At 36.3% G+C, this 27,992-nt stretch overlaps 1 protein-coding gene across 1 annotated transcript in view; it reads right to left on the bottom strand.

The window, feature by feature from the left end:
* Positions 1–23,028, bottom strand: part of LOC107190034 (phosphatase and actin regulator 4-like) — a 70,084-nt gene extending 47,056 nt beyond the window's left edge. Inside the window, exon 1 of the mRNA XM_015578750.1 lies at positions 22,824–23,028. Within this exon, the coding sequence (XP_015434236.1) occupies positions 22,824–23,028 (205 nt within the window). The remainder of the gene's footprint in view (positions 1–22,823) is intronic.
* Positions 23,029–27,992: the final 4,964 nt, after the last annotated feature.

The raw sequence follows: 27,992 nt of genomic DNA on the forward strand, positions 1-27,992 counted from the left end.
GCCGTGACAAATTTAGTTGCTCTGTCCACGGGTTTAAAATTGAATTAACTTTCGTATAGTGTTCTAATTTAACTATGCGAAAAGTACATAATAAGTAAAAATAATCTAAAGAGTGATATAAGACGATTTTTACAGATATAATTATTTATTTATTATAAGAAAGTATATATAAGTGCTATCAAAACAAATGTTACATCGGTACTTTTGTGCAACTATGGGCAATTATTTATTGAAAAATGTAAATAAAGTAACTTATATATTATTTTACCGGAATATAAAAAATACATCACAATACTAGACATCATATTATAGAAGCCCACTACATTGGAAATCTATTAAAAATCTACTAAAAATTTCAAAACGTCGTAAAATCTAAGTGGAGGAAACAGTAACGAAAAAATAAAATATTAAGCAAATCTTTGAAATCCTCTTTCCTAACTGCAACATGAAAAACAGAATTCTATAATATAATTGGTTAAGGGACTCTTCGATGCACAGCATTTTCTTCCAAACCACATAATATGATTGATGCATACTTTATAAACCCCTTGCCTTATAACATCAACTCAGACACGCGATAACGATTTCAAACTGAATTTAGTAAACATATATATTATTCATTTCCTTCGAGTAGACGTGAAATACTGTTTCGCTGGTATTAACATTCCAGATTTAAAATAAATATAACACTTGTCATAAGAATAAAATTCCTTTTGTATCTGGGAAAATAGTAACGATAAAATAATTGTTGAGAGTGAAGTCGTAAAAGAAATCGTATAGTAAGTGGTTATATCAGAGTCCAACTATTTACGTATCTGTTTCTCCAATAAATAAAAAATCCAAATTGACTACTTGTCAAGTCGATCCCAAACTTCCAAGCCGTAACATACACTCTCAATTTATCGGTATTCTCGACGAAAACAATCGCTGAATATTTCCGCAAGGTTTACACCATCATCGGTTCCCGAAGCTGTGGGAGTCTTCCGTTACGTCAGTACGTTAACTCCGAGCATAATCTACGCTTAATCTATTCTTAATCCTCGGGATTTGTTGATTCAACGCGGGCTGACGCCAGGCCTCGATCGATTTCGCCGGTTCGCTCGATTCCCACGGCCGAATCGGGCTTCAATAACGTAACACGGTGTGTGTAGCGGGGCGATGCAGTGAACGATAGAGCGACGGAGGAATTTCAGGCTGAAATAGCGAAATTACCGCGCGTCACGGAGTGCCAGAGGACACGGCTTGTTGACAGGCCAGAGCGCGATGTTGTCGGTTGGTTATCGGTTCGAGGGAGATAGAGATTGGAGATGCTACTGGGACGACGACGCGCGGTGCATCGCGTTTACACACTCGGAATCGATTGTATACGTGCTAAGGGCTCGTTACGCGTCTCGAGACGGTAATTTCGAGACGAAACCGGTATGGAATCGCGCGACAAACGACGAGGAACATGTTGATTCGCGAACAAATTACTTTACAGACGGTTTTAACCTTTGACTACTTAATTTAAACTGCGAGATAAAACGTAACTAAAGAAATTGGTTAAATTAATTCTTGAATTAAAATTCAGCTAAATTTTTCAAATAAAGTTTACCAAATCGACTTTTATCGCACGCATGGGATTATTGTAATTTCGATGTTATAGGGTTAATGTTCTGATATGCACAATATTTCACAGACCACTTTGATAACCCAACTACGAAACTGTCCGATATTAATTCAAAACTAATGACTAGACATCGCACGACACGTGTTACCACAAATTGCAATTATCCTGCTCGGAGCACAGGTTGGTTCGATCGTCCGACGTTTCCGTTGGTTCCCGAAAACTTTCAATCCCGTCAGATAGAAATGTTTGACTGGTCAGTAGTTTCGGTCGCCGTAAGGTCAGACGCGCGCCGTAATGCGGCTTCCGAATGGTTTGACCATGCGAACGCGGGGATGAAAGTTAAACGTTGACCGTGTTTTTGGAACTCTGATCATACCACCGCATTGGTCGGATCACAATTCACTAACGTGCCCCTCGTTCTTCCTGTTTCGCCTCTGACATTCCTCGTAATTTTTTAACAATCAGTCGAATGTAATTAAACCTTCAATTGATTAACCAACCGAATCGCCTGTAAAGGGGAAATTAATTGTTCCAGTCATGAGCTTTATTAAATACAGATCAAATTAATCGAGCTTTATATAGGATGGTGATACCAACCGAATAATAGAAATTGTATATGCGAAATTACGTTGAAAATGTAGAACATTTTTTGTAGTGTATGTGTGCAATTTAATGGGACTTGGGTAACACGTCTGATCATTGCATTCTGTTTCTATTTATACTGAGCACGAATATACACTATCGCTCATAAGTATTAGGACACCTCCTATCGAATATGAAGTGAATGTAATGAAGCATCGGAAAGTTATGGAAGGTCTGAAAGAAATATTGTTTAGGGGATATTAAAGATCGAAGGACATACGATAATAAACGTGGCCTAAAATATAAAATATTTACGAAACATCACTTTTTCTTCTTACAGACTTATTACTACACATTAGTCTAAGTGTTATCCATCGAGCTTTAACATCCCCTAAATAATATTTATTTCAGACCTTCAACAATTTCATAATGCCTTATTTCATCTATTCCATATTTTTGTGTCGCAATACTTATGTATAGGATTGTTAATAACAGATGAATCTTCAAACTCGATTATTTCAGCAACGAAGCATTTTATTCTACATTTTCGACTTACTTCTGCAAGTAGAATAACTTGCTGTCTGTTCACGTTACTCGTCCTGGCTCATTCCGTATAATATATGAATGATCATTTAAAATTCGACTTTAATAGTTACAAAATCTCTTAATTCCTCCTTCATTGGTGCGTTTACCCTAGTTGCCAGTGGAAATATTAATAATAAATAATTACCAGAGACTTCAATTTATCTTTAACTGAAGAAATTCCTTAAAAGGTGAAATAAATTGATACATAATAACAGGATCATGCATAAGCACTCACAGACTAGTTATCATTCCTGTACTTTCACCCCTATAAAATCACTGACAGATAAACAAACTGCATTCAATTCCCGTTTGTACAAACAACTACACGCAAAACACGGTAATCCAAACAACGATCGAACAAACGAAATTAGAGGTTCGTCAACTATTAACCCGTCACAACGATCCCCATTAACCGTCCCGAAAGAATAGACGGAATCGATAATGTCCCGAGGCCAGTGCACCCGGGGAATCGGGGTGAAATCACTAGCAAACAGTGGTCGAAACACCGCAGAGCGATTCCGTGGCACGAACCGGGGCGGATTTCGAGCGGGTGGGGTCGCCTGCCTTGGTGTGCGTCACGACGGGGGTCGTCGACACCGGCGCGTTTTCCTCCTGGCATCGATCGCTCTCTTCTTTTTCGCGAAAGGGTGAGAAACGAGAGAGGAGCCACAGCCGACCGGGTGAATACAGGGTGGGCTAGCAAGTTCGCGATACAACCGATAACAGATCGGAACTTGGGAAATAATATCTTTGCCTATGACGTTTCGAGATTTCAAGAAAATTGATCCTCGAGATTTTGAGGTAGGGTACTAGATGTTCTGATTACTGGCAGTGTCTCTAATAGTGCCACTTTCTTTATTTTGCTTAATAAAAATGTAATGTATAAATAAAGAATTGTGTACACAAAATTTCATTACCAAATTGGAACTCTGATTTATAGAAAAACAAAGGAATGCACCTGTATGTTACTAAATTCAGTTCATTCAGTACTCGCCCTGGCAGTCCCAAGCAATGACCCTATCGAAAGTATAATAAAATAGTGCAGATTTTTTAATTTCAATATTAATACGGCAATAATTCTTATTTAAGCAACAATCAGTACCTCCATATTGATTAGTGTTGAAGTTCAAAAACTCCACCAACAGGTTTTCATACGACGCAGTCTGATAAAAATATTATTATTACTTTATATTCGGCATTTAATACATTTTTTCCTTTGGTGCGCGAATACAACAAAAAGAAGATTTTGATTAAACTTTAATAGTGCTGTCACTTTATATTTAATCTAATAAAACTTTTGATGTATAAAAGGCATTGGTATTTAATTATTCTCTCCTTAAAGAAAAAACAATTAAGAACTGAGATAGCGAGTGTACTTCGAAATAAGGGAAAGCAGTGGGACACGACGCGCTTAATTTAGTTAACACGATGTTCTGAAGTCTACGTGTTGTTTCACCAAATGAAGTTCTTCTTTGTCCCCGGGCGAGCGAACCAACACTCTTCGCGGAAATTTTACGTTCGTCGTTTTTGTACAAACGGCGGGCTTGAGAACCAGCTGAGAGGTTCACTTCACTTATTCAATTTGGTTTTCGAGACTACCTCGTCCCTGAACGAATCGAATTAATTACGAACAATTCTTTCCCTGGATAAGAGTCTTTGCTGTACTTTTGTATACGTTTTATTAAAAAAAGTCCACCTCTATATTCCTTCTTAAGTAGCATATTTCATTTTTCTTTAAGTGTATATTCTTTTAAACTGCCTATTTTATGTATGCTGCTTTTTCTTTTGTGATTTTGCCTACATAAATGGGAATTAATTATTCACTTGCTTCAATAGGGTCCTGTGACATATCAATATAAACGTTTAATTAAAATATATTTTATCGATACTACAGCAACGTATTTTTACTGATATTTGGAATATATACGTACAATTCCATATTCATTTGTGAATTAAAATTGGAATCAATAATATTTTTTTCGGATTGTTTGACCAATGGAACTCATGATGGAGAACATCACGAAATATTTTCACTTATAAATTGGATGGACGTCTTGACCGATATTTTATGAACGTATTTGTTAGTTAAATACGAAAGAAGAATTCGGCTGTGACTGGTAAATTAAACCAAGCGATACAAACACAGTGGGGGAAGTCAAACAGATCGAAACGATTCCGTATTTGTCATTCACAGACGGTTCTACAAACTGACCGATCGGTGCACCGAATAAAATGCAATTTATTAGAAATACCCTTCAACACCGACAACACTTTCTGCAGCTACGATCCTCGCAAGCACTGATTCTCCCTGCAAAAACATATCGTTAAATGCGTTCTGTCGTTCAAAATTATGGCAGCTATTGTTATAACACTAATCTCGACGAATGAAAAATATGATAGGTTACTAACACAAAGTCACGGTGGCTAGAAAATGGATATTTTCCTTAAACTTTTTTTGTAAGTTAATTTATTCATTTATAAGAAGCAAGCAGACACTTTCGAAATATAGATACAGAGATAATTTATACAGAAATTGTTTTCAAAGTTTTCAAAATTTATTTCATCCGCCAAAGGGATATGCATGCGAAGAATAAGGGAGGAAAACAACAGGGTTAAGGTTTGTTCGCACCTAAAAAACCAAAAAGTAGTCAAAAGAATAAATTTTTTAAAGTTTTAGATTAATCACAATTTTCGGATTACCAAAGTTTCCTTGTGAATAATGGCAACTCAGATTATTTTCCCTCACCGCATCTTGCAGGCCGAGGGATGAACACCGAAGGAGCATCTTGGTTTCGAGACTGTCGCGAGTTTGCGGTTACGAAATTGTTTGCCTCGAACTCAAAGCGTCGGTTGACCAATGTCAAGATTTCTCCCCGCCACGTCTGTGATTTAACCAAACTGATGTTCGTTCAAGTGCAGACTAACGACAGCAATATGGGAACCTCTGGTTTCAGTTACTTCTCTCGGTGGATTCAACCAGATTTCACGTCACTTTGGCTATTATTTCCCATGTGAAAATGATTACATACTGGGTATTTAAAAGCCACAAGAAGATTATGCAAATTCAGATTTTGAAGTGGAGTTTTATAAATTATATCGAGGATTTCCAATGAGTGAAAATGAAATAAAAATTGTATTTAGTGTTTAACCCTCGAATGGCGGTGTCTGGGTCCATTGTGACCCAGGATTTGACTTTGAATTAAAATATATTTGAAGCATCAAGGAAAACTGGCGTCATTTAGTAGTAATTTCAGGTATCCTGAAAAAACTTTCGTCAGAATTGATTTTTTCCACAAATTTTTCAAACACCATGATACTTTAAATGTTAATTTTTAACTACCAAAATATAATCTACACTGTTCGAACGTCATCTCAGATTTTTTTTGCGACTTAATGTAACTCTCCGTTGTCCCACCACATTTTTCAAACGTATTAAAAAAGTAGGTATGACAACGGAGGGCTAAATTCATTTAATATTCGATAAGTGTTACAATACTTAATAAAAACTACTGTACTTGCGTTCGTTAAGTCCGTCGTCGGTACATTACAATAGAACCAGAATTAAATATCTTGTTTAATCATTAAATAGAATACTGTCGTAGGAAATATTTACAAAAATATTTGACCAAGTCCTTCTCATCCAGTCTTCGAAAACACAAACCTACAGAAAATATCGTACACGTTCTCCCAGGTGGCCGTGATCTCGAGTTACCTAAAGAGTCCCAGAGATACTCCATGATTTTCGTTTTTCCATTGGTATAGACGAGGCTTTCATAAAAATTCCAAGTTCATTTTGCGTTCCTTCCTGTGCTCCAATTTCGCGTGTCGTTCCAGGAAGTCCGTAAATGGTGGGGGTCCTCGCGGAAGGACCCTATTTCCATAGGTAAACGGAGGCCCTCCTCTCGGTCGATGCCGCATTTATGAATTTTTATTCATCGACCGATGAGCCCCGCGTAACGGCCGTCGAGCCAGGCCATCGTCCTCTCGCGAATCGTCTCGAGATTCTACCATTCTCCGCGCTTCAATTAAGGAACGGGTGTACGGGCGTTCTTTTATTGGAAAGTCTCCGCCGTTTTCTCGGCACAAACGACCGCTGCTCCAGAACTCAAAGAGCGTTCATTGAGAAGTCGAAGGGGAAATGGAAATATCTGAACCGGTACTGGTGCGAGCCACCGAACATTTAAATTGACTCGAAACCCGCCACGATTGTCGAACGAAATATACTACGATCGTGATGAAATGTCGATAACTTTTATAGGGGTAATGAAAATATTATTCCATGCCCCGATTTGTATTCCAGTACACGCTTCTGTTATCTTTACCGACGAAGTTTTGCGTTTCCATTAGAACTTCTTCAGTTGTGTTTGGTAACGGAAAAGATTCTGTTCCGAGTGCTGCAGAAAAACTTTCCCGTTTTTTTTATGAAGTTTTTATTTTTGTGGGACTTAAGCTTTTTGTTCGAGTAGTTTCAGTGCAGGATTAATATAATAAATTAGTTTTCAAATGTTTCAAAAGTTTCCAAGAATTCCAACAATTTCAACCAATTCAAACGTATCAATCAGTTCAAACGTGTCAAGAACCAGTTCAAACGCTTCAATCAGTTAAAAAATTTCCACCAGTTCAAACGTTTCAAACATTCAAACCGTTTCAATCCATTCAAACGTATCAACCAGTCCAAACATTCTAACCATTTCAACCAATTCAAACGTATCAACCAGTCCAAACATTCTAACCGTTTCAACCAATTTAAACGTATCAACCAGTTCAAACGCTTCAACTAGTCCAAACGCTTCAAACAATTCAAACGTTTCAACCAGTTCAACCAGTTTAAACAAATCAACCAGTCCAAACGTTTCAACCAGCTTAAACGTTTGAAACAACCGACCTCTATCTGAACTGTTTAACCATTTCGTCAGTAGTTCAAATATATTTGAACAGTTTGATTAGCCATCACTACCTGTAACCCTCTGCGCCAACCCAAGGAAAGCGTCCCCTATTACCGTACAACATGGACGACGCAGCCCTCCAATTCTGTTTTTTATTTCCCGCAGTGGAAACCGATCGGTGCAGTCGACCGGAGGGAAAGTCGATCTCCAGATGAAATCGGGCAGCCGTAAAACTGGGTCAATAGCGGCGAGAAGTTCTGCCCTCCGGAAAATCTGGGCACACCGCTCGTAAAAAAATAGCGGTGGCCGCGATCAAACCAGGGGGAGGGCTTTTCGGCCTCTGTCTTTTCGTGGGTTTAACGTCTGATTAATGGTCCGTGGGGTTTTCGCAAACTGCTCCGTGTGTAACCTCGCCTTTCCTCTTTCTACCCCGAGTCCCACGATATTCTTTGTAGATTATGGACACTGTCTTGAAAAGTTGTATTGTATATTTAGCTAAGGAGGGTGTTGTTTTTGGTGATACTCTCTCACTAACGTTGAAGAACGAAAGTGACTTTCACGTGTAGATAATGTGAGAAAATTAGCGTGTTGTTTTAGGATTTTTCTTTTTCTTTTTGTACTGAAGTGTCGTGGATACCGTAATCTCTTTATAGATACCTTAAAAAGTTTTTTTTTAGAATTTTTTTCTGTTTTCTAGAATTTCTTTGAACACGATGAGGCTTTCAATGTGAATTTTTAACCATGAAAATATAGTTCACAATCTTCGAACTTCATCTTAGAATTTTCTATGACTTAATTTAACAAATAGTTTTTGAACAGCAGCTGATTAAATATTGGCGTGACAACTACGTTCGAGTCTTTTTATATTCATAAAAATTCACATTGAAAGCCTCATCGTGTGCACAGAAATTCTAGAAAAAAGAAAATTCTAAAGAGAAACTTTATAAGGTATTTATAAAGACTATTACGTGGTGCCAGTAGTACTATTTTCAATACGTATTCATGAAGTACACAGCAGAAATAAAGTTTACAGTGTTACAGAATTAAGATATCTCTTTGTAACTTCTTTCACGAAAACATTATAATTAATTCCAATAGAAGGTTAAATATAATTACATTAAATTGAAATCACAAATTAAAATTAAATTTAACTATAAAATTAAAAGAAACTCGGTGTCAATCGAACCAACATTTATATAAATTCTTATACAACTTAAATCCTTCCTTCAACTGTATAAATCTGGATTTATCAGAGTACACTTTATCCTTTAATCCCGTCGAAACCCACACATTTTATTCGACGCTCCAGGCTACGGATTAATTCCTCCCTATCGAATATTCCGTCGTTCGAATATGGGTCACACACAGGAATTAACCAGTGAATACCATATCTGAAATATCCACAGATTCGATGTTATCCTTAACGTTATTAAGACACAGTCGGAGCATTAGTCGAAATCAATAACTGCGTTGTTAATACACTCGAATAATCGTGCAGCAGATTCTTCCGGAGGCAATGCAATTATTAGTAATCAATAACGGCATTCTGTGTTTTCCTATTGCAGGTCAGCGTGGCGGTTTCCCGATAAATTCGCGAATATACTCGATTCGAATAGAGCTCATTTTTGAGGGTATCGAGGTCCGCGGGAAAATAATACACAATCACCTGTTTACCGTTACGTAGGTAAACGAAAGGTAACTATAAAAGTAATAAAAAGGGTAACTGAAATTGGAAACGTTGGTAAACGAAACCGTCCATTATGGTCGCGCAATCTCCCACGCATTATAAATAATATATGGTTCTGAGAGCCTAAAAAATTCTGTGGTCGCTTCAACGACGGCCCACGTACCTTTTTTGTCGATCGTTTTTTACCGTCCAGCGTATATTTGCGTTGTACGCTTTTGTTTGCAGTTTCCTCTTGGCAAGAGGTTCAATTAACGTTCTTGTTTGATACTTGATTAATTGTACGTAATTAAGGTGGAAAGCGTAAAATGATCAGGTTAACCATCGAATCGAGTTATCGTTCGCAGCGAAATATCCGCAGAGTTTCCGAATTCGGAGGGCCTGAGCACGATATGATTCGGTGGCGCGTGCAATATTTCAGGTTAATACGGCGAACGGCGATCCTTTTTATCGGCCCGCTGGAAACATCTGCGAGGACTGGAGGCAGGTCGCAGCTGCAGCTGCAACCAGCAAAACGTTTAATACGATTTGCGACCGCGGAATCAGGGGAAAAAACACGGGTATCGACGATTCGTGATTTTTCTTACCGGATCGAATCATTCCGTATAATTTGCTTTTCTTTTGCATCCCTCGACGAATACCTTTTATGGTTTCTGATTTGGTAATACATAGAACGAATAATAAAAATGTTTTGCTTATGTGCACTTCCATTCGTAAGTAAATAAATGTTATAATTCACAATTTCAGCCACGAATATCTAAGAATTATAATGGGACAGAATTTTGAATTTTGTACTAGAGTTTTGAAATTATTGCATTTTCCAATTAACGGATACTATAAATGCACAAACATCCACAATCTAGTAATAACGTACGGCGAAATTGTCGAAAGAATGAATATTTATTTCATGTTGTTTAATGAATGTTAAAACTCTATGGAAAACACTCGTGCTAATATGAGACAATAAAAGTTCAAACAAGAAGAATCTTAATTTAAAAAAAAAACCGCGAACTATATACATACTTTTCGCGTTTAAAAATCAACGATTAAATGTTCCAACGACGGTGGTCGATCGAAAATATACAGTGGATCACACTGAAAATCGTCCACTACCCTCGCTCCTTATTTGCCATTGTAAAACCCACTAAATACAAATAAAAGGTGTTTTATCTTTACTTATTGTTATAAAATATGACTAGGAAATAAAAGAATTTATGGAATAGGAACGAACGAATGATATTAGAATGGTAGTATACATACACACTAAAGATGGTCACATTAAAAGTCGTCCACCTGTTTTAATTTATCAAACTTATACTTTAACTTACAAAATATGTAAACTATTTCTACAGCTTTACTCTACTATTTTCTACAACTTTTAATCTATTAGACAACGATGTTTATATATTACAGTCTGCAAAGGAAATTACAGAAAGAAAGGTTGTGGACGATTTTAAATGGGAGCCACTGTAAATTCAACCTCGAAAGTGTAAACAAGCGACCAAAATAACAGTCGACAGGGAAAAGCTCGGATTTCGACCGAATTATCCTGTTCGTCGGAAATCCCGTTTTATCGTGGAAATCAGGGGCTGACCGATCGCCACGAAAACGCGACGGTAACTAGCCGTCAATGTCGCCGCGAATGATCCCGTTTCGCTGTCGGTCGGCGGTGCCCTGATAATTATCCGCAATTTCAATTTCATGAAACGATTCGCGTATCGGAGTATTGACATACCCATCGATTCTCGGTGAGGCGACACACACACACGGATGCTTCTGTTCCAAAAGCCAATTAACAGCTCACGTTTTAATATTATACGATAATTTTGTTTCTTCGATACACACTTCTGTTATAATAACTCTGTCATTCCATTAAATCTCTGTGTATTTTATTATTATTAAATCGACTACTGTATACATTTGAAACATATGATTTTAAATATAAAATATTTATATATTCTGATCGAGATTTTGTACTTTAAACATAAATATTCGTATGCTCCTGTGCTATTAGTATTTGTAGAATTAATTACAATAATAAACAGAAAATAATGCAATATTATACACAGTATTAGAATATCGCAGTGATCGAAACCTCTAATTAATTCAAATTTTCAGGTAATTTATTTAACGCTGTATCATTTCAGAAGGAAAATTCTCTACATGAAACACGTATTTTTTTTAATTGTACCTAACTTTATGGTCCTTCAAGCATAAAGTACGGTGAATTTGATGAATTTATGTTATTCGCTATTTCATAAAACAGGAAAAAATAAAAAATTTTATGAGTTTTACCAAGTAGTTTTCTTTAGTTTTAATGGAGAAAATAAATTGCTAATTAGTTCCCATTGTTATGCATCAAATAACAGAAATCTGAATTTACGCGAACATTCACGGTTTAATGGTCTTTTAATCTAAATCATGTTCTTCCTCGTAGTACTTCATTTCATAACGTCCCTGTAGATATATTTAAAGAACTCAATCTCGTCAGACGTTCAATTACCTTCGAATTTATTGAGTCTAGAAAATATAGAAATGAAATTCAGGGACTAGGAATCGTGGCACGAACGAGAAGGAGAGTGATGAAAAAATACGTCGAAAATGCAGAATACAAGTTTTTGCACACGAGCCTTTATTTTCGAGAAAAACAACTTTGAAATTCCAACAGATGCACATGCATATGCGAATCCTTCCTTACTATCGGTTTGTACCGTCAGTTCCCTTTATTCTGTATTTGTTTAGGGTGGTTTCCTAAGTAAGGACAATATAATTACTTTTTAACCCTTTAACGGTGGAATTGTATTTTCGAAATGTGTATCTGCGTGCGTAATTAAGTTGATTCCTTTACTCTAATAAAATAAATGTTTACATTTTTAATTAAAACTTCAATGTTTATAGTAAAAAGTATTTGATTTTTTTACACGACCAATATACTCGGCAAACACCATTAAAAGGTTAAAATTCATTTTACTAATGTAGCAACTGGTCAATATGTTGCCCATGTGACTGCATACACAGATGGATATCCAAAAACTTTATTCTGCAATCTTGACTTATTTTTTCATAAGGAACCATCCCCTTTCTCGGTTGTACCCCGATTGCCATTGCATCTTGTATGTATTTCTTGTTACACTTAAGCATCGCTCTCCCATTTAAAATGCTTCGAAAATATTTCACTGGCCTAGTAAGTTGTTCCCCCGCTTCTGTTCAGCTTTAGTTAGAGACAGGGTTATTAAAACCACGCTGTGTACCGGATGAAAGAATGTTACAAAATGGCTAATGACCACCAGTGGTGGTCAGGATTATTATAAACGAGCCACGAACAAGGCAGAAGAAAGGACGCCCACGCGTTTGGCGTCACCATGCTTTGAACGCTCCCCAGAGCTTCCTTAACGTGCGTCATGAAGCACCGCGAGAGGGAAAATCTCTTTCCGTGCTACAGATCGCCGTGGAAAACTTTTCCCGTGGCTATTTCCGTCTCCAGATTAACGATTATCCCGGAATTACGCGTGTGTACCGGTTGTCCAAACCGATTCTTCGATGTGGTAGACAAAATAAGTGAAATTGAAAGAGAAATTAGTTATACGAAATATTGTGAATAATTATTAACTAATAGGAACTCTTACGTCGTCATAAAAAAAAGACCTTCCGTTGTGCTTTTGTAATTCATATACTTTATAAGCTTCATCCGACAATTTGTTGCTGGGGAATGCAATTGTAACTATGTTTTAATTCCTGAACAAAGATAAAAATGTATTTAAGTATATAATCTTGCTTCGTTAAAAACTGTCTTTTAAACTGACGAGAAAGAGAATGGTTTCATAATTTCTATTTTCATGCTTGTTTATAAATAATTACTTGTAACAGTGTATAAAATATATTCTGTACATGTTCAATTGTATCAAAGGACATTTTTGTATGTATTCAATTATGTATTGAAATAATACATTAATGTATTTAGCTGAGAATAAATGTGTATAAAAGTATTCTTCATATTGTTGGGTACAGAATAGAAAATTCTAACGTATTCGGTACTTATTGATTAAATAATCACGAAATACATGTGTATTCGTTATCCATGACGAAACCGAATAAAAGTATTTCGTAATTACACAACCATCAAATGCTATACACTAATGTATTTGGTAATTGAGCACAAATAAGATTACAAATTGGTGAGGTATTCGTAATTCGAATACTTTTTGAAATATTTTCTGCTCATCACTGCTCGGGCTCAACGTATGCTCTGGTAGGGCTAACAAACGCAGTCAATTATCGCTCTTTAGGTTCTCAGTTTTCGTCGCCAGACTGTGCGCGACGCATCCCTCGACGTCTGGATACGTGAATAGTCGACTACGCTACTGTTATTACAAACGAAGCCTCCCACGTAATAGCGTATCTCGTCGCGGCGCGTTCTCGTTAATACCCCATTGAAAAAGAGACACATCTGCGTTTCGTGTTTCCGCGTACGCGTATGTATATGTACAGTACCGGGCAAAAGTATTCGTACACCCCTTAAAACGGAACATGTTTTTTAAAATTGGTCCAAATGACTTGAGTTCCTTCGTGACGTTAAGGACATTAGTTTATTAAATTGAGAAAGTTTTTAATCTGAGGCTATAATGAAAAATTAATAAACACAGATCGAACATTTATTTTAGTTATACACATGTTGAAAATTTCATCAAAATCGGTTAACGTTGCTACGAGATACAAACGATTAAAAATGTTGAAAATCACAGTTTTTCCTGACTTTCAACCTACAACTGTAGTAAATCTAATAATTCTTACATCTTTTGATGCCTGTCGCTCGTTTCTGTATCAACCGATTTCAATGAAAGTTTCAGTATGTATATAACTAACATATATCTTCGATATGTGTTTATTAAATTTTCATTATAGCCTCAGATTAAAAATTTGTAAAAAACGACCTTTACTGTATCATTTAGTAAACTAATATCCCTAACATCACAAAAGAACTCAAGTCATATTTAAAGAAATATTTGTTCGTTAGCAGAAGTGGGAATCGAATTAAATGGCTTGCAAAGACACTAAATTCGCACTCGGGAACTCTTTCCTAAACAAGTGAAGGAGGTTCCAAACATATCTTGACAACTTCTAGAGAATTAATAACTTTCTTCACGCTGAAGAAATCTTAGATATTTAATAACAGAATTGGAAATCAAGATAGATGATTTTTGAAACCATTGAATTCGCAGTTTACACAACAAAAAGCATTCGAATCTGGTGGTCGAATATTTTCAGAGCTGACTATAAATATTACATTAGAACACCGTATTCTGTTTTTTATTCTGGGGATAAGCAACGAAAATTCCGCGAGAAGAAAGAAGCGGAGAAAGGAAGAATAAACGGAGGAGAAATGGAGAATATTCTTTCCCTTCCTCGGAAAACTTCATGAATGGATGACGCAGCGGTCGAACACCGAAAAGCTTCCACGTATCGGTCGGATATATATTAAAACTACTCCCCTCTCCCTGCAGAAAAAAAGTTTAAATTTACACGAGAATACAGGCTTATCGGGACCGTGGCTGGAACTCTGCCAGTCACGAACTGCGATTTTTCTGCAGCTTTGTAATTACTTCGTCTGCGCGAGGTCTGAGGGGTGGGTGGAGGGTTTAAACACCATTCAGCGTAAACCACGTCGGCAAATAGAATCGGATCGAAGCATCGATCAGACCTGCCTGGCGAACAGAATCACCGTATTCGAGGAATCGATGATCGGTCGAAGCGAAACTGGGAACCAAACCGAACACATGTAAATAAACGTATCGTTCGTGATGTCGGTGGTAAACGTTACGAGGATAATTAATCGTCGTTGTTACCCAGAATTTTGATTTAAGGAGACGTTTGTTAGGCATTTCGGAAAGTTATAATCTTTCTGGATGGAGAATTATGTTATGCACGAAGCATTGGCGAATTGCCAGGAACAAGGAAATATAGCTATTAGATTTGTGAGTCTATTGTGAAAATTCAGATCGCTACTGGTCGATCTGCACGATCAAATGTTGGATACTTAAGTAGATATCATGGTACAGACTTTATTAAACTGAAAGTGAAATAAGAAAATTCATTAATATTTATTAGAGCTTCTATTTCGCGGTGCTTTATTACTTTTTAAGTTAATGGAAAATTTTTATAAAGTTTCAGGAGGTATATGAAACGAGACAAAGATTTCTCTTTGACGTAGATTTTCTGTTTGAAGCGTTATTTAGATCGGCCTTCATGGAATTGAAATCAATTTTGTAGTTATTTGGAATTTCAATACTAGAGATGTATACTGTATACTACTACAGATAAATACACTATTGATTTTATGCATTTATAGCGTACGCAAATCTTCTATACGGGATAAAGCACAATAATCAGACGTAAGAATGATTCGCACATTACTTCCGATATGTTGAAACTTTAAATCGAAGAAAGAAATTTCTATATAACTTCTGTTCTCGTTAGTTAGTCGAAATTCTGTAATATAAGTCTAGATATAATTTTTATCAAACTAATAATGCGAAAAGAAGTCTAGAAACAAAATACAGAGTATACTTAAGATTACAAATATTCTGTAAGGTTCTTAGATTTGGAACTGACGTTGGAAAAAGAAAAAAATATACCACTAATTAATCCACTATTTTACGTATATGCGTGTAATGAAACTTCTATAGAATCGTGGAACGTAATAGAGACTATAAAATAGATCTGTTGTGGGAGTCAAATAAGAAGAACATAAATAATAGTATGTATTAAATATTAATAATACCTTACTATGTAGGTTTACTTAGATTCACTACTATGCACATATCCACTGATCTCCACACACATTCACTAATACCTTACGTGACGGAACTTAATGGCGCGGATCGGTTTACCAACAAAGGTGTACTCAATGAGACCGCTGGATCTCGACTGATAGACCCTTTCAGCTGGATATAACCAGAAAGTTTGTAACGTAGAGAAAGTGTCCTATTGGTTAAACTGTGATAAGAGGGGAGATGGTTCCCGTATTTCTGATTGGTAGTTTCGTGTTTAGAGATGTATTAGATCGAAGCTACAACTGATAATGGAAAAATAAATTAGTCTGGTATTCTGGGAATGAGCCTTTGTCGAAAAATTAATAAAAAACCCACGTTCTAACCTTTAGCTGCCTAGAAATTCCAGTTCGCAGCATTTGATGGAAATAAAATAATTTGTAACTTCTATTGAACAACATTCTTATAACATCGAGTCAAACACGCGGTGACGATTTCAAACTGGATTTAATAAGCATGAATATTATTCGTTTTTTTTAAGTCGATATGGAATAATAAATGTATACTTACTATAAGAATAGAATTCATTTTTTATTTGGGAAGTTATTAACAATAATGTAATTCTGGAGAGTGTAGTCGTCAAAAAAAGCGTAAAGTAAGGGATTAAATGATTATTGTGAGTTACAGAAGTATACGTACCCTAAAAATTATTGACTACAAACAATTACGTATTTTTTACATATTTTGTATATATTAAAATCCTTATTGTTGGGAGGGTGCACTGTATCAAATGAGCAAGGACAATTACTGTGAAAAAGAAAACAGAAGTTTAAGCAAACCATCATTGAATCGACGTCACAAAAGTACTTAGCTTGTTTACAAAAATATTAAAAGTGTTTATAAACTTCCATCAAGGCAAACTATCCAAATACTTCAATTTTGTAAGTGCAGAGTTTCTAGTTACCTTGAATTTCTATTATTGTTAGACTTTATTATCATTTTTCAATAAAGCTCACACCATTCGAATGTTTAACCAATAAAATACACATTCTTACAAAGTGTTCTAAAGAAATGTCGGTCGTTTCAAGTCAACAATGATGGGGCAAGAATACTTCTGTGACTCACTGTATATACAAATATGCAAAAGTAACGACCGTTTTCAGTCGAAAATCTGTATCAACATTGAGCAACTGCTGCATTATCAGTTACTTAAAATAGTTCCCCTAATTTTCTACAATTTTTCACCACGTTACAATTTGTCACCACCATCTTTAAATAAACTAAAATCGTGCTACCAATTGAAATGTGACGGCCATTGTTCTTGTGTACACATAATATAAACAACTCGAACACGATAATCGAGGGAAGATTATTAGATGATCCCAAGCAACGTATATCACGTTTGTTCGTCGATTTCCTCGAGAACAGGGCAGGGATCGTTAGAATTTATCGTCGCCAATGCAGCTGCAGTATTTCAACGGCGACGAAGATCGAGAGAAAGAGAACCGTGGGGGACAGAACTAGGACGCGCGAGCCCCAAAATTCGTGTACGGCGCCTCGTGATTCATCAATGAATAATTCGACCCAGTTGTCACTAGGCGGTCGGCATTAATAAGCTCCGTAAATCCGGCGTGGAGCATCGAAGAGTCCGACCTCGACCCGATCGCCGTATCGCGAGAGTCAAATCGACTCTCGTTTTCGTTCTCCAGGCGAGGAAACTACGAGATCGGTCGATCGTTCCGCGATTGTTTCGCGAACAAAAGATATTGGAGACATTATGCTCCGTGTTTTAAGTCCCGAGAGAGTTTCTGTCTGCAACAGAGTGCCAACTCTTTCGGGCGACACGTCTGACATTCTGCGAATCGTTTTGAGCTTACCAACGCACTGTGTGGTAGTTTTCCAATGCAGTTAACTTTCAAAAACAAAGTTGATATATATATCAATCATCCGTGACCTAGAATGACCTTGAATAATTATAGTAACTGAATTGCAAATGAAAGGGATTGTTATTGTAGGTGTTTAAAAAATGTGATTAATGTAATTTTACAGAACATCTCGACATGACAGTCCTCTTCAGAAGTTACTCACGTAACTCAATCCTTGCAAAAATATTTCTGTAAAAATTTCACAAATGAATATTCAATTTCTTCAGTCCTAGGGTTTTCGAACTCGTTGTTACAGCACGGGTATCCCTACTGAAACATCAAGTTAACTGACGATAGACTTGCCGCAGTCAATGATCGCATTGACGTAAATGATCGAATAATCATGTCCACTGCTCTCTATAGTCGCGTTGTTAATCGCGAGTAGTGTCCTTATAAAGAGGGAATAATATTTTCCATAAGTAATCACGACTTCTTCACTCCATAGTTAAAAAAACTAATTTACTTAACTATAAATCTTTGTCAGAAGCAAAAAGATAAAAACAATGTCTTAATGTATAAGAAAGTTTTTCTGTCCTTGAAGTCGGGACTATTTTATAACTCCCTTTTAATCTGAAAATAAATTCGAGCAGCCATCTGTATACAATTTTAATAATTGATCATTTGTCCGCTATTAGGGGTATAAGTTTTCAGCGAAGTTTCGCAGGAAACGCGGCTACTCCTTTAAATCCGACAAACTTTTGTCCTGACAGGACCGAATTAATTCCGAGTCGACAAAAAGACGGGCCTTGTACTTCGAAATTTCAGGGCATATTCCTCCCCTTGGAACCGCACCACGTTCGGTAAATATCGTCGGTTCTTTGGCTCGTTTTGCGAATTAAATCGAGAGAGCCCCTGAATGCCATCATTTCGAGGCCTGTATAGTAGAGTTAAATTGGGTCACCTGAATATTTCTTTTATTTGAACAAAACGTGTGTGTAATGGACAATCTACTGGACTAAGTTATTAATTAATTATGAGGTTAATAATATTTCTAGTTAAAAAAATATTTCAAATAAAGACTTAAACATGGATCAGTCGTGAAAGTGATCATCAGGGATCAACAAAGAGAAGTTAGGTCTTGTGAGGTATTTTGTCAATGAACACTGAATTTCGTAAAAAATGATCGACAGGTTCAGAAATTAAAACTGACATCGAAATCAGACAGGTTGGACCCTTCAAATGCTTTCTTTCAGAGGTCGAAGGGTGGAAGATCTTATCTTGCAAATATCTTTGCAATCGGATCTTCGACTCTGTCATCTCCTGCCACGGTGAAATTCGATTGGAAATTTTCTAGACGATTGAGCGACTGACTGAAAATGATTCCACGCGACCGCACGACGTTGGAAATATTGTTGACCCTGCAGAGACGTTCGAACTAGAGTTCAAGTTCAAGGGACGGGGTGAGGACTTTCATGATCGCCTCCAACCCCCGATCCGGCGACACTAAACACTCACCATAATTCGTTAAATTATCGAAAGTTTGTAAAGCATTTCTAATATATTATTTTTAAAGTTATACATAAACCAGAAATACTGACGTGCATTCAGATTTTTATACACTATTTTATAAAAGCAAAAATTAAACATACATCTATTTCCTGTGTTCCTGTTTTATCAAAGTTCTTTTACTGCATTTTAACCTGTTGCATCAACCTTAAATAAAATTCTGGAGTTTTTATTTAGGAATAATTATTACCCGTGTTTCTTTATAGAAAAACAAATAACAATTGTGAATAATAATGTCAGTACATTTTAATCTTCACTCTTTTTACAAAAAAAAAAACAAAACTATTTTCAAATTGTTTTCTAAATTTTTCTCAAAATTGCATTGTGTTATATTGTTACCGTTCCAGTTGTTTTAAGCGAAGATTCGACCGTTGTTTCCGATAATATCTTGTTTTAGCTACAAAATATCACGTTTTCAAACCAATCTCACGCAATCGTTTTTCGATACCGTTGATGCATTTTTATCATTTCGTAAATACAAATGGTCGAACTAACCACAGTTTTCCGTAATGTTTTATTTCACCGATGTCAAACCACACATTCAAGTTCACTTTACGTTCGTACAACAGAACGAAATAGAGACAGTTCAACGTTCATTTCAACGTGGAACAGAATAATTGACGATTTTGCGGTTCTCCGAGAAGTAGTTTCAATACTGACGAATATTAAACGAGAATCCGCGAGTGGTTGTTATAAATTGCTATAAAAATTTTGACGCCACACAAACTAGGTAAATCTTCAAAGTTAGTTCTCTTAAAAACTAAGCAAAACATATTAAATTTTTACTCTACATTTATTGTGCGATTTTGCACGTAGAATTACATTCCATATGGTTTTGACCATTTACATATTCTGCCACAATCCTCTATAACGTTACAAATTTGTGTAACAGATATATAAATAATACTAAAAAACATGCATAGTACTGTATCATACATAAAAGTTGCACATGATAATTCTGACTGCTTGTTAGGCATTGTAACATTGACAAATAAGTTAAGAGTTTTAAGATCATTAATAAGTTCTAATCTTATTTGTTACTTCAACAGTATTAGTGTTCCAAAGTGTACTATTTTCGACACGTCAATCAGAATTTCTTCAAATTATATCTACTACACACGTATTTGAATTTTATCGACCTGCCTTGATCGTTTACATGTAATAAAACAAACTGACGCTTTAACTGCATTTTTATTCGTTCAATACGAAACGTTAACGATTCACTTTCATTATTTTCTCACGACCAACAACTCGAGGGTAAAAAAAAAAAATACAAGAATGGCCGTTTTTTCAGTGTGCCGGAGATTCCATAAAAGTGGCAACGATTGATGACAGGGAATAAAACTGTCCGTTCTCGACTTATACGTTCAAATATTGACATTCCTCAATGTCGTTTTCATTATTTAACGAACGGTCACAGTTTATTTATCGAGACCCGTAGATCTCCTCTCTGTCGTCGAACGCAAATAATTGAAACCATGAAAACCGTGTTTCTTTTCTCGCTCGACGGTTCCAGTTTTCAACTATTTCTGATCTCGTGTGCGACAGATCAACACAAAGCAGACATAAATTGAGCCTCGACTTCGTCGGATACAAAATCGCGAAAACTCGAAATCGATCGACTCTGTTAATGTTCTGCTATGTAAATTATGAAGCTCCCAGATCATAGCAAACAACGTGTACTGTTATTCTTCCTATTATAATATGCAACAATAATCGATAATAATAGCAGTAACAAATGACTACACTAAGCATAATACCAAGATCTGATTAAAAGTTTCGGGGACTTTAAGTATAAATCATTTATTATTAATGTTAACATTAATAACATAGGATCACCTTCAATGTAATTTCTTTCTGTTCTTTTGCACCTTTCAAATCCTTTTTTTCAGTTTTTCTTTCCAGAAACCGTTGTTTATTGTTAGTGGCTGAAAGGTATTCAAAATATGTAGCAGATGTGGAAAAGTCTAGGGACGATACAATTAGAAAGAAACGTGCATATAAAACGGTTAAGATAAAATTTATATATGACCGTTGCTCTTGGTTCCATAACGGAATATTACAATAAATTGTACGGCCCAACAACTTCAAGAGTATTGCTCGCAAGTATGTATTAGGACACTTATTGGCTATGAAGGGGATGTAATGAAGCATCAGGAAATTATGGAAGGTGTAAAAGAAATATTGTTTAGGGGGATATTAAGGTTCGATGAACAACGCTTATTCGATAATAAACGTGGCCTAAAGTACATAATACAGTAGTCTCCCGTATCCGAACTTATAGGAAGACATAAGTGTTCGGATAATAGAACAATCACTTTTTTGATACTAAATTTTATTTATTTGAATAGAGACCAAGAAAATTGACAGTTTGTTTAAAGATTTATGGATCCCGTTTCTTTTTGGCTGCTAAATTATAGAAACTTTTCAACATAAGTAACTGCGTAAAATTCGGTCGAACAGAAGAAATTCATACGTAACACTGTATGTGGACTCTCACGATATTGCCACGCAAGGAATTTCCCCCCCACGCGCACTTTTACGCACACAAATTCGATCTCCCACAAAGTTGCATACGATATTGCCACCAGCACGATTCACCTTTTTCGCAAACGCTGAAGCCGAGGCTCTGACGACAGAATTTCGCACGAAAAGGGCACTCGACTCATTGTAATTTTATTCCTCTACGGCCCCGCCCATGGCAATATCGTAAAAGTCTACTGTATTAGATATGTACAACAGAAGAATACATCTGTTACTGGGAGACACTCTTCTTCGGATAGTACAACCTTCGAGTATAAAAGAATATTCGGATAATGGGTGTTCGGATATGGGAGGTTCTACTATATTTACAAAACATCACGTTTTCTTCATACAGACCAAGTGCCCCCATACTTATGAGCAGTAGTATATAAATAAATAAAAAGATCACTTTCAACGTAATTTTACGTAATTATTCTCACGAATAATAATAAACAATTTACAAAAAGAGTCCCCAAACCTATCGATCAGACCTTGTATTCAGGCAGTGGATTTCGCGTCTTTCGAATGTACAGTAACGACTTGATGAGTGCGACGTACTCGGGTCCGTTTCACGAACATTCATGGCAAAACGGAAAGGTTTTCAGCCCCTCATAAATGTGTTTATACCTGAAGCTAAGCTTCTGTTTTTATTGATTCCACATACGAACTTCCACAGTGGTGGGAATAACGCCGTTGCTCGTGTCGCATTCATCGAGATATCACTGTAACAACTAACTACACGAGTAATGGTCTCACCTGGAAACCCTTTTTTATAGCCAGGTGGTAGGAATGCGGCCGGCGGTGTGATCGGCGGCGCGGCGTCCCAGCACGGCACGACATCCGGTTGCATCGTGTACCCCGTCGGAAGTTCGAGCACTTTCTGCTGCTTCTCGCAGCGTCTACGCCGGCGGCCGCCCGGCGTGAACGTTTTCACGGCCGCCAGGAAACCGACGCCACTCATCTCGTCCTTTTGGGATTTCGTGTTTACGTGGACACTCCGTGTGGAACGACCCGATGATGATGATCGAGGGAAGGAAGTTAGGGACAAGTTCCCAAGATGGCGAACGGGACGACCACTTCGACGACGCGTTCCCTGGATCACGATTCGTGTATTGTGGGCTTGCGATCAATCTAACCGATATAGGCGTGAGGCGACAGTGGTCTGTCGGGTGATATCCCGACTCACTGCCGGATGATTTCGATGATGTCTGAACGGTTCATGGTGGATGAATGGCGCCAGACTGGTGGGAACAGTCGAGAAACGAGTTATGGGAACTGCTGTGACGACCTCTTTGCGTCATTCTTTACTTGATCATTTAATTAATAAGGAATACGATTGTCCAATGAACAAATTTTGCTCATATTGTAATGAAAACTATTACTAGAATGACTAAGAATAATACTATCTTGACTAGGATTATTAATAATTTGGAAAAAATTTAGATGTATCGAGCGCAAAGGGTTAGAGAATGGATTAATTAAAAATATAATAATTTAGGAAGAAATGTTTGAAACGGTAACTGTGACTGATGTACGAATCTTTATGTAGTATAATAGAAAGCGAATATCGAAGGTAAAAGTGAATGAATATAGTGGTACCGATAATAGTGGTTTTTATAACGGTCGGAAGATTTTTATATTTTCACTTTCGCATTTTGTCAACTGAATTATCAGAGAAACTGCGAAACCAAAAACCTATTATCAAAAATTTTGTCTCATACTATAACTTAATTAACACTCGATTCAGAAAAATATATAAAGCGATTAATCAAGATTTATCAGAATATTTAATGTCTCTTGAAAATTTCTTTCAACGATTCTGTAAGGTTACAAAAAAGGAATTGTTTTATCACGTTTCACAAATTTCGTTCACTTTTACCTTGTTCAAAACGATCAAAAGACAACTCGCTAAAAGTGTTAACGTTGAACTTTTATGTTTGAGTGGTGCTTGAACTGAAAAAGATCTGGTAATTCGACGATTAATGAGAAACGTTTCAACGACAATGCTCCACAAAAGCGACTGGGTGTCCGTCTTGAATGGTTATTCTTTCGACAAGTTCTTTATTCAAGCCTGACAATCCAAGTTTATGATTTTAGCACCAGTTGCGTGCGAACGAGACAGAACGGGTCGACGGGAAACTTTTAATTAACAGCCGTTGATCCATCATTCACGATGTTCTCTCGGGATCGTATAAAACGGCTAAAAGGAACACGTGTTTTGATACATTGATCTCGGTGTACCGGAAATAAAATCGAAGAATCTCTGGAGAATACTTCTTTGCAATATTCTGTTCACTTGTGCGCCATTTTCATTACACATACAACTGAAAGTCTTTATGATTTCTCTACTCTAATTCGAAAACAAAAAATGTCTGTGTTTTGTTGTAAATTCTTTACATTTGAAGTTTTCCTTTCATGAATTAATTACATAATTTAAAATTGTAATCTTAATCTGGAGAATTATAAAGAATAGAATCAGATTCGTTTCAGTATAATAGAACAATTTGGAATATTATGGCGGAAGTCCACTGAATTGTTTATATTTTAAGATAAAGTTGGAGGTTCATATTGTTGTTTATGTCTATTTCGAATCTCCATTTGTGCGACTGTAGGAACCCGTTATAGTCTTATTACCAAAGAGGAAAATAACAAATACAACTAATCGTTAATATTTTTAATCTCGTAGCCACTAAAAAGAGTCACCTCATAAACAAATAAAACGAAAGAATATAATAATGTTTACACTATAAATTCATTCATCCCTTGTTTCTAACAAATTCAAAACTACCAAACAAATAACAAGAAAAATAATAAATAACCAAATTTATCCGAAAATCAACAAGTTCAATTTCCAATTAAAAAACTTTCAAACAATTTTCACAACACAGTATCTCGTATTATGACAATCTCTCCAATAAATATCCACACTAAATTTCTCTTTCAACCAAACAACTTTTCACACAAAATTCATTTAAATTCCATAATTCCCAAAAATCCCCCAACCAAATATTCATAATCACTAATTACGAACTAAAATGACCGTCTTCCATCCCCAAACTGTCCATTCAATTATTAATTAAAAAAAAAAAACGTTTCGCATTCAATCCACTAAAATCCAATTATTTACAAAAATTTTACACAACCAACAATCTCCAACACCCAGTTGCAAACCAATCAAAATCGAATCCCTCGAAGTATATTCCGAACCGTACCCAAAAAAAGTATTTCACACACGATTAAACAGCGACAAATACTTTCAAAAATTGAATGATCAACAGTTAAAGATTTCTCTGATCGATCGCTAAAATCGCGTCCATCCGTTCGGTCAAGACACAACACGCGTATCCCCTATCGGGTGTGAACACGCGGACAACCAGTCGCCGTATGCGTGCATCTGTGCGAGGGTGTCGGGTTGTCACCGGGTGACCTTGACAGATCCTGGACAGTTCGTAGGAGGTGGCGGCGAACCGGTGGCGGAAGCGCGAATCGATCACCAGTTGCGCGCGCGATGGACGACCTAGTGAAATAAATCCCACAGCTCAGCCGAAGATCGCCGAGCGGCGCGTACCGAGGGTTTACGGAGCCGCCCGTTGATCCCCCAGGGGGGCGCTGCGATGCGCGCGCAGCCTGGGAAATTACACTGGACCACAGTGCGCGAGCGAGATCGCGTCTCGAAGACGCGTGGGCGTACGGCAGCTGAAGACTGGCGAAGTGCCGGGGGGTTCGACCAGGGCTGGCTGGATCCCCTTGACTGGACGATTACGTTTGCTGTTTTATCACCCACGGGATTATTTATTTCTCACTTTGGAATTTTTTATCGGGGATGAGATGATTGGACCCGAACAGGAGTGCACGGCGCTGGTAGTATGTACGATGTATTAGTATGAACGTTCGGTTACGTTTAGGATGATCCTTTTTATTTTTGTTACTTTTTTGAGGCGAGTCTTGTTGGGTGGAGGATGTTAAAGTTTGATGTTTTTGGCGGAATGATTTTGCTTTTTTTTTGGACGGCTGGATTTAGATAACATAAACACAGTTTGGTATCTAGCCTTGTGTTTTGTAGATCTTTAGATTTGTCCTAATTGTATAGTGATAAGGATGGCTAACTTTGTAATATATAATATTTTATTATACATTGCTAGTGGTTCAGTTTGTTTGGAAAAAAAGAGAAATATTAATTGACCTTTTCTTTTATTTACTTAAGATGTGTAATTAAATGTGTCACGGTGAAATATAAATCAGATTTCGAAAGTTTAATTATTAAAAATTATGTTGCATCGAGGTGTACGTGAACTACGTAAATTTCAATGACTTTGGAGATAAGGCTCTCACGGTTATATGAATGCCAAGTGAATGTTTTTTAAATGGAACTAATTGATTATAATAAATAAGTATACACGTTTGCAACTTATTTCTTCAGAAATATAGTAACTATTAACGCGATCTGTTTATTGTTATATTAGATAAAAGGTATATTGTAACTTTATATTACATTTTGAAAGTATAATGATGTTGAATTTGGGGGTTGTAATTTCGCAGAAATCCTTTTACAGTTATTAACTATCGAATATATTTATTTTTATTATTATAACTAATACGTTATTTTTATTTAATAATCCAGCAGAGCATTATTATTTTCATTATATGACTTAAATACCTGGAATTAAATACAGAAACCAAAATTATTATTGAGTCAGTGCGTAATGGACAAAATTCAACGAAAGAAATTTTTAGATGTATCCTACATAAAATTTATAAAATTCGAGGAAATCCATGAAGATTTTAGAGCGCTGCATCCCCTCTCGCATGTTCCACGAATTTTTACGATCCAATCAGTTTTCATGGATACACGTCTATCGATAATATTTATTTTACATGGATTTTCGCTTCGTGTAAGGTATATCTCTTAAAAAGGAAAACGAAACGCACGTCGAGTTTGCAACGATAACAATCTTATATCGTAACACGGATTTCTATTAAGGGAGGAAATCCTCCTTTCAATCTCACACACATAAGCATTGAAATCTACACGAACGTTTATGTATGTATTAAATCATCATTATTCGATATGTGATCTACAATGTCCAATAATGTTGAATTCTCGAATATAATTTTAAATTCAATGGTAATAATGATGCAGTGGTAGAATATTCTTGAAAAATATTCGTAAAATAACTGTTTTTACAATAATTGATTTTTAAAATAACTGTTCACAAATTTCGAAAAACTAAAAGACTACGATATAGTTTCGTTATGCTAAAGACATCGTGGGGTCGTCAACAATCCGAAGGCTTGTAAAAATATTCAAACTGTAAACAAAATTTTTTATCTCTATTGTTTCTACTTCAACACAGACATAACAATAATAATGTATTGATAACACTTCGTGAAGTTAAACGATCGTTTCCCAATAAATGGGTTCAACGCCCACAAAAATAACTCGTACCACTTCCAATATAACTCAATATTAATCGAATAAAATTGTCTCGATGAATTCCATCTGATATTTCCTCATGTAAGCAAACATTATCGGTTATAATTAATCGAAAGGGAAATTTTACTCATTACCTCGATTCTAAATGGTCTGTGAATATCCCTTACCATTGGAAGCACATGTATGACTTTACCGAAACAATTCACACTGTTTTTAGTGTACGCGAGTTGCCACTGTACGTAATTCTAAATATAAATGATTAAAACTGCTTTTATTGAATCCAATTCGAAATGATCATGTGTCTGACTCGATGTTATGAAGCAAGGGGTTAAAGTTTACGGGTTTGTGGGGGACCTCAATAGAAGTATCGGGCAATTTTTCTTTCTTGCTAGTTTTTGGTTCTTCGGGGTGGAAATATCCTTTAAAGATTAATGTGTGTTTCCCAAGTTCCCTCTAAATCTATAGTTTTATATCTAAAATTTATAGCTTTA

Source organism: Dufourea novaeangliae, unplaced genomic scaffold (genome assembly GCF_001272555.1).
Source record: "Dufourea novaeangliae isolate 0120121106 unplaced genomic scaffold, ASM127255v1 scaffold172, whole genome shotgun sequence".
NCBI lineage: Eukaryota > Metazoa > Arthropoda > Insecta > Hymenoptera > Halictidae > Dufourea > Dufourea novaeangliae.